The 9,433-nt window shown below is 43.2% G+C and overlaps 1 protein-coding gene across 1 annotated transcript; it reads left to right on the plus strand.

Annotated features, from left to right (window-relative positions):
* Positions 1-5,974: 5,974 nt before the first annotated feature.
* On the plus strand, positions 5,975-8,458 carry LOC310862044 (general transcription factor 3C polypeptide 2-like; the record flags this gene model as incomplete). Its single annotated transcript, XM_083769781.1, has 1 exon — positions 5,975-8,458. One exon carries the CDS (start codon positions 5,975-5,977, stop codon positions 8,456-8,458), a length of 2,484 nt encoding a protein of 827 aa, XP_083625907.1.
* Positions 8,459-9,433: the final 975 nt, after the last annotated feature.

The following is a 9,433-nucleotide window of genomic DNA, read 5'->3' on the forward strand; positions in this document are numbered from 1 at the left end:
GCTGTGTCTCGCCACCCGCCTCAGGTGCACGCCATGTGTAAAGCAGGACATTGATGAAAACTAGGCTGGCACACTGAGTAGCATGCTCTCTTTATCCAGTGAAGATATTGGCTCTCAGCTCTAGACCCAGTTGCACATTGATGTCCAGATCTCAGCACATGCTGTGTGGGTCCATGCATGGGCTCAGGTGCTGCATTGTTGTTGCAGTTCTCATCTGGTGCTCCTGTGTCATTAACCCTGGAAAACAGCTGTGCCGGTGTGTGCCCCATTCCTCCCAGCACAAACAAGAGTATACTGCTCACGGGGTAGGCTGTCTGCGTTTCCCATGTATGGGCAGTGGTTTTACTGGTTTATCTCGATATGGTTGGAACCCCTGGAGCATGTCAATCCAGCTGTCCTTCAGGTGCCTTACAGGGATATTTTTCTGGAAGAAACTAACACTCAATGTTAATAGTATTTGTAGTAGATAACAGTAGCACAATCTGAAATTTGCACCCTAGAAAAGTAATGAAGTATGTGTGTTGGACTAGGGTTTGACTTGATTGCTGAATTCCTAGGCTTCATACATCAAACACATGTTCTGTGTCTTGTCTGTGTTTAATGGCAGCATGATGATTACATTTATTTCTTGATTGCCTCTTGTCTTGATTGTTTAAGTATGCCACTTTGCTCGATAACAGGCTTGATAAGCCCAATGCTTATTGATAACGGGTACTCAATAAGCTTGTTATCAGATTTCTTCGGGTATCAGTTATCGAGCTCCATCCCTAACCATAATGCTTTCGATAAGCTACAGTAGCCTAACGCTCATAAGTTGAAGTCAGTTCAAAAATGATATTTTTTGATTGATTGTTTATTTATTTCCGTGTCCTGCACACAATGTGCCCAACCCTCATGGGTTTACAAGACACCATTTCACAATTTCATTTAATTTCATTACATTTCAACTCAGATTTATACAGAGTATATCTTTCCCAAGCTTGACAAATAAAATCTGCTACAACAAAAGTCCCCTTGGTAAAACATATCTCCATTTTTACATAGTAATTTAAATCTAGGAAATCCCCACAGATAGAAGACATTAAACCTGCTAGTCTCCAGTGCTAATTATATTATTATTGCTATCCATGGTCCTGAACTCTATGTTTAGAGTGTGCATGTGCTGTCAATCATGTCATGCATATTTTGTCTTTGTCCGTTTAAACTAAAATCAAATTAACAACATTAAATGAAAATGCACTCTTCCTCCTGGCCCTGCTTTGACTTGTCCCACCAAGAGCTTATATCTATACTACAATATTGCAGCATCGCGGGTGGTTAAAGAGAATCCGATTTCTCAGTATGCCCTAGGGCGCATATAGTGTTCATTGCCCTTGGGAATGTGTTATGGGGATTTATGTGTAATGTTATGTCATGGTGTTGCTTAAATAATGTATGTTTTGTTATCATGATATGACACCATGATGAATGTTTAGTTGTGTTATATATAGTCTATGGCTGTCCTCTGCCTTATAGTTGCATTATAATTGGTTTTGTGTTTGTGTTCTGTTGATCACAATAAAGAATAATGGAAAAATGAGAGACAAATGTTGTCATGGCTAATTGTCATTACAGTATTCATACAATCAATATTACCAGTGAATTATTTTCTCTGTTACTATAACCCTATGATGCATTCTGCAGACAAGCACTGGCTTGGCATGTTATTGTTATACACTCTATGGCCACCAAAATGATCAACTTTTCTGAAGTCAAGATAACTTCATCATAAACACAGTGGACAAGGACAATGTGACGACCACTGAGGAAAAGACTAAATACATTTGCATTACTCCAGTGGGGTAAACCTTTCAACACAACATATAGAGACACAGAAGTCTGACACGTTTTATGGCTGATAATGTAACATTAGTCCTAGATCATGTTTAAAATTGTGATAGTGTCCCTTTAAAGCAGATACATCATGGCAATCAGTTTAACAAAATAAATTGATTGACAACCATTGTCCTAGATTACAATTGTGATAAAAATCAGACAGAAGTAGCATGAGCTTAAATTCATATTTAGAAAATGTTTCAGATGTCAAAACATTCTGAGATGATGGAATGGTGATGGATGATGATGGTCATGGATGATTGTCATCTGAAAGCTTAATCCAGTTGATTATAAGATCAATTTAAAAGAAAAGCGGTCAAAATGACCTCTCAGACGTGCTAGTGTTAAAACACAGCTCAGTGAAGCTTGATTTTGAGTTTAAGCATGATTCATTCTAGCCTATATTATACACCAAGCAAGCTATCAGCAACCTATGGTGACATACCGTAGGTCTAGACTGGCCTGGAAATGTGAGCAAACATGATATCAACTGTCGTTGGAAACGTGGATCTGACTCATTCTCACCCCCTACTGGCTTAAAACGGCATGTGGTGTCAAACGCATAGGCTTTCTGTCTCAGTAGCCAAATGTTAGAAAGTGAGACAGTTTGTAGGAGGAAGGCTGTCCACAAATTGATCTGTGTGACAAAATATACCCCAAAGTCAGTCAGTCAGTCAGTCAGTCAGTCAGTCAGTCAGTCAGTCAGTCAGTCGCTAATCTTGCAGATCAATACCATTTATTATGCATGCCGCCTGCAGTACACCAAAAATGTCCACACAGTGCACAGTTGTACACACACGTTTGTCAAATCTATAATTAGTCAATGGCTGGTGGACCAGGCCGGACCCATGATCCGTACGCTCATCTTATTTTAAATCACATTCTTATTTGTTGTAGGTCTACTGGTGTAGCCTACTGGCCTGACACTTGGCCAGCACAATGGTGTGCTGTGACAGAAGTCTATTTAACCACTATTTTAACGAACCACATCTCTAGAACAGATTTATTTTGTACTTTCCAGTACTTTTACTTCTACTCCACTACATCTCAGAGGCAAATATTGTATACTTTTACTCCACTACATTTATTTGATTTTTTTTTCTACAAGCTCACAATGCGTCACGATGTGATGCATTGTGAGCTTGTAGATCTGCTATTTCCAAAGTACATTTCGAATTCCAGAGTTTGCTTGTAAGTTGTAACAAAGTAGTTCTACATTGAAGTATTGATAGTTTTACTGAAGTGAAACAATCGAGTACTTTTTTCACTGTATGTTTGCACTGTACAGCTTTGTGCCTGTTACTGGTGAAGATGATCAGCGCTACCGCAGTCAACCTTTCTGCTTACATCAGTACAGCCTCTTCTGTGGACTCTTCCTCTTTCACTATATACATTCTCAGGCCTGTACATTGTATCGTTTGTGGTCATCATTGTGGGCTTTATCATATTCAACGTCCTTCTTCCCAGAAAGACGTGGACACAGCCCAGGCTAACTCCAGAGGTGTGAAGCATCCTAATGGTCTATGGATGTTACAGAGGGGTCATATACTATATAATCCCACCGGTTTTATACTAGCCCCTGTAGTTATTTGTTAAAGCACAAATAACATGGATTTTAAAACTGCTTTTAATATTTAATATCATATTGTCTATGTCCCTCAAAGTTATTTCTAATGGTTTGAGCCTCAATCACCCCTCTGATATAACCAGTCTGATAGATAATTTCTATCTTTTGTTTATATTTTATGGGTGATTGATCATCTCCTTTGACCTTTTGACCCTTTTAATCTGGTTGCCCCTGTTGCACGGTCTCTGTCTTGAGCCTGCATGTATTTGACCTTGCGGGGGCATCTTATCAGCCGGGTGCCATGGCAACCGGGCCAGGCACCCCCTTCCCTGACAAAATTATCCTTTGAGGCCGAGACCAACCTCTGTGTTTTGTATTTTTCCATTCCAGTATTTTTCCATACATTGAGTAAGTTGCTCCTCCGTTTTGCCACGTCGACTTTGTACCATTCTCCATTTTGTATTGAAGAGTATATATACTGTCTCTCATTTTGTGAGGCGGTAGAGAGAAACCAACCACCAACCCGACCCCTCTTGGGGTCTGGGTTATTTCGATTGTAAATTATTATGCTGTATGTGAATTCGTGTTCTGTTCTCTCTGATGCTATAATTATATAAAACGACTAAAAACCTCGCTCTGAACTGGACTTCTCTCCTTGGGGTGCATTCAGGTAACATTTTGGTTGTTGGGTAATCCTCCTGTTCATATTGGCTATTTACTTAAAGTATTTTGGTAAAAGCTAAAGTTAAGTATTTGTATTGTAATGGGATTACTCCTAATGTATTATGAGTCTTCCGGCGCAGTTTGGCTTTGCTCCGGAGCACTCGCAGCTTCTAGCTTTCTGCTAAAGAAGCTATTATCATTATTTATAGTATTTATAGTTATTATACAGTCCTTTCAAAGCTATCGTCATTTTAAGATGGATTCCATTTAAATATTATCCATCACAGTCCTTGTCATTTCTTTCTGGACTTTGAAAGCCGTTTTAGCACTACCGCCTACCGTGGCATGGCCGTGTCATTACCTGATGAGTGATGAAAGAAGTTTGTTGTTTTTCAGACAGCTATATTATTAAGCTTGTTGTGCTGCTGCTGCTAAGTAATAACACAATGTTCACTTCATTGAATTCATGCAAACATTGTTCTTCGATCTGCATACTAACGTTGTCACCAGTGTTGGCAGGTTTTGAGAGAGAAACTAGCAATTTCTACGCTATTTTCAAATAAATCCTTGTATGGTGAAGGAGGGAACTCAGTGGGAACTTCTAAAAAGAAGAAGAAAACCTGGAAAGTAGTGACGGAAAGAATCAGGGACACTGTTGCTAGATGCTTTCCAACAGTTACAACAGATAGTAGAAGAAATACGACAAGAAAAATATACGAATTTATCTGGATTGATTGATAGATTTTTCGCCATTTTGAATTTACTTCAAAACACACTTTCACACTTCCAAATCCCCAAAAGCATTTCCACTTTGACCATAGGCGGTGCCTCAAAAGTGTAAAATGTAACCGTATGGTGCAAAAACATGATTGTCGGGGGGATCAATCCTCTTAAAATTAAATACTGTACAAACACAGCACACCGTCTCAAGATAACTTGAGCCACGTGAGACACCACCGAGCGACCTAAAGCGAGCAATTTGTCGTGTTGAACTTTGCGAAGTTCGCTTGAGCCAACTCGGTGCTGTGGGAGTTGTAACCCCATAGGCACAGAATAGTGAATCCTCACCCCACCTACTTGCGTGCTGTCCAAATAAACACAGAGAGTCACTCACTGGTGAAAGTACTGGGAAGAAAAGGCAGGTCCGACTGATATGCCCATATATGGAGAATTCTGTATCTGTCAGTCCTTGTCCCTTTTCTGCCCATATATGGCGATTGCTGATGTCAACAGTATATGCCCATATACGGGCATGTCCCCTTTTGTGCCCATATATGGAACTGAGTGATTTGGCGTTTATATTGACAATGTGTCTCAGCCAATCACAGTACGAGGTTAGATGTCACAGGTTAGAAGACACAACCATTGGTGATATCATTGGGTGGTTGAAATTAATTCATCCAGTTATACAGAAGAATAGGCAACATGGAGCAGCCACCCCAGACAGAAAATGTTCTCACACATGAGCCGGCATCCAGGGATGAAAATGCAACACAAGCAACGATCCGTGAATCTCCTCTGTCAAGTACATCAGCACAAGGGCAAGAGGAACGAAAGGAACAGCCATCACATTTGCCTCTAAGCTCAAGGGGGAGACCGCTGAGGAAAAATCCTAAATTGATGGACTATGAAACTGACCTAGCTCTTGATATGAAAGGTCAGAAACAACTGAGAAAAACTCCAGGGAGAAACTCAACTAAGGGGAAAGTCACCAAGAAGATTCCATCGAGGGCTGGATGTCATAAGCATGCTATCAAACTAATAGAAGACGGTGACCAGGAAATTAGTGAAAAACTGCCAGCGGAATCTCCTAAAAAGGCCCCAATGTCAAGCTTTCAAGATAAATTACCTCTCGCATTAAAATGTGCCATGGAAGATGTCCCACCCACAGAGGTTGGCCAAACGGAAACTGAGCAGCCAAAACCGAAGAGGAAGAAGGTGACAAAGAGAGTGGTGCAGGATGTGAGACCAGCAGAAACAATGGCAGATCAGGAGAAGCAGGGACAAACCTCCAGCTCGACTGTCGAGGAACTGGAGGAGATCATGCATGGCAGCCGTCCCAGGAGAGGTGCCGCTAAAGTGGCACTGAAGTTACTCTATGACTGGGCAAAAGACACTCTAGTCAATCCCAGTAATGACATGAGCTCCCTTCAGGGGTCCTGGGGTGGTCACTCCAGCCCAATTGCGGTAGAACAGAAATCTCCCAAATGTGGCAGGACACGTGTTAAGGCTAAAAAGAGGAAGCATCCTGGCGTTGAGGGTAGGAAATCATATGAAGATGAGGACTTTGTTCCAGGAGGCATTGGAGAAGACGAGGAAGAGGAGGAAGAGACAGAAGGAGAACTGGAGTCTGACTTGGAGTCAGCTGTTGATTCCATAGCAGAACTTCGCCGGAACAAGAGTATTCAATATCAGGGCAGAAAGTATGGCACTTCTCCTAATGGACTGCCTAACAACATGCTGCAACCATGCTCTGAAAGCACCAAGTGCAACAAGACGTTCAGAGAGAAACATCAAAGCAGCTGGGTTTTCCCAGAGTGGATTCCCTCCGTGAACGACTGGAAGACTGTTCCACAAAGTGACTTGGAGGAATATCTCCCCCAGGAGATGCAATCTGCCACGTTCAAGATCTCCAGAGAGGGTCTGAGCAAGGAGACCCCTCTACAAAAACTCAACAGGTTTGAGGCCATGGACAAGCATCCAGAATGCTGGGACACACTCATGTTTACCGGTGGGCCGGTCTGGGCTATGGAATGGTGTCCGAGTCCGGATGGTTCAAGTGATAATCAGTACGTAGCCCTGGCCTGCCACCAAGGCATGGATGATCAGCATTATGCCAATGAGAAGTACACTGGGACTGGTCTCATTCAATTGTGGGATCTAGGCAAGCTGGAGTATGATAGCAGTCCAACATCACAACGCCCATCGCTAGTCTGTGGTTTAGCCCAGGACAAAGGTTTCATCTGGCAACTCAAGTGGTGCCCTGCAGGGGCGTGGGAACAGCCCACCTGCCCCAGGAAGCTTCCATGCCTGCCCAGACTTGGTCTACTGGCAGCAGCTACCTCCACTGGCATTGTCACCATCTTCAGCATACCCCACCCTCAAGCTCTACTTGCCAGCAAAACGCCAGTTGACTCAGAAGACAGCCAAGTGCAGCCCATATTCACGGTCAATGGTGTGATAACTCTAAAGTTGGGTTCTTTCGGAGCTCCACACAAAAAAATGAACAGACAAGTTCTGTCTATGGACTGGTCGGCAACGAAAGACCATGACATAATGGCTCTGGGCTTCTATGACGGATTAGTAGGGCTGTGGAATTTGTCATCGACATCGTCATTTTTGCGTTTACGTGAACCTGACCAGTCCCTCACCCTCCTGCCCTACCGTTGTTTCCAGGCCCATGACAGCTGTATCCGAGCCCTGGTTTTCTGCCCCGCCGTCAGCGATCTGTTGGCGACTGCTGGAGACGACCGCATGGTGAAGGTGTGGGACCTGACGAGGCCGTATGACTGCATCACCGCACACAAGCGTCACCTTACCACTGAGGTCTTTTGGCCCTTAAATGCCCCTGGCCTCTTTTTGTCCCAAGAGAATAGCTATACACGAAATGGCCAACACGGCATCTATTACTTAGACCTTGGCTATCATGAGATCAAGCCTGCCTTCATGGTACCCAGGATGGCCACTATGTGGTCAATGTCATTCAATGACTGGCTGAACAGCCTGGTGACATCAGACACCCTGGGTGAGGTCATCTTTGAGCTGCTTCCTAAGATCGATGGGAAAATCCAATACACCAAAGGGATCGCTCAGAGGCGCTTTCCGGTGTACTTCACAGACATGGTGCCTTATGGCGCAAACACCTCCAATGAAACGGAAGGAGCAGAGGAGATGGAAGGGGGGAGTGAGGGTGAAGGATCACCAGCCGTGGAAAGCGAGAGGGTGGATGGTCAAGGGGGAGCTGTGCCTTTGAAGCCCCAGACATACAGAGAGGCTGTCGGGCAATACTACCTACACTACAGAGACAGTGACATTAGGACCTTTAAGAAATTCCATGAGCGGGCACCGTGGAAACGAATGCGAAGCACGGAGATGAACACCAAGATAGATTTGGACATCATGCCAATGACTGCACTACATAAGGTTCGCTTTAACCCTAACATGAGCAGCCACACCTGGCTGGTGTCTGGCGGACAGGCGGGGCTGGTCAGAGTACACTGTCTGAGGAGCATGTACAGAGAAGACACTAAGAAGATGTTCATGAAGTGCAAGAAAGAGTTTGCCGGCCTGTACCACCCAGACAACCGGAGCCAGGCCACAGAGGACTTAACAGAATACCCAGACCAGCACTGAGCCACTATAGCACGATTTTGGAGGTTTCACCCTAATGCATCATAAACTGGTTCTTCTCACCTTATAATAATCACCATCATCATCATCATCATCATCATACTATTAGAGTAACCGGTACACTCGCCTGAAAACATGCACTTAACCCCCGGCCCCAGCAAGTTGTTGTGCCGACTGTCCCCAGATTATATTATTATTACTTGCGCAAGCAGAGCGCGCAAGTATTGTGCTCGTGCTGGCTTTTCTATGCGTATGCTCGGAGGTATATATACCAATGGTGACGTAATTAAGATATGTTTCAATGTCAGGTTATAACTGGCTGTCGATGGTGACGTAATTAGGATATGTTTCAGTGTCGGGTCAATTAAAGGTAATATCTGTATGTATACATGTATGTAATCTCATTCAAACCTATCTTTATTGCGTTACCATCGAAATCCAGTTATACCCCAGCATTGATACATATCTTCATTACATCACACTCAAAATCAGTATATATACCTCCGAGCATACGCACAACTTACATATACCTACATACGTTACCCGTTAGGTAACCAATATTGAAACATATCGTAATTACATCACCATTGACAGCCAGTATAACCCGACTTCAGTATTTAATTCCAATGTTTTACAATGAGGCTGAGATTTGAAAGTCCGTAGCAGCAAGCAGAGCGCGCAGGTATTGTGGTCGTGTTGGGACGTATGCACGTGAGCTCGTGTTGTTTTAGTATTTAAGTTCAATGTTTTACAGAGAGGCTGAGATTTGAAGGTTCATAGTGGTCGACAGTACTTGCGCGCTCTGCTTGTGCACTAGTAGGCACTCGACAGAGTGCAGTTCTAGTTAAAAGATGTATTTATATCAGTGAGATGACGTCTTACGTTAACATTTACTGCCCTAAACAAGCATTACAGTCCATAGACTTGGCTGGTATAAAATTACATCATAACTACCCTAAACCATTACAGTCCACATAT

The sequence above is a fragment of the Protomyctophum parallelum genome (assembly GCF_964188405.1).
Source record: "Protomyctophum parallelum genome assembly, chromosome: 7".
NCBI lineage: Eukaryota > Metazoa > Chordata > Actinopteri > Myctophiformes > Myctophidae > Protomyctophum > Protomyctophum parallelum.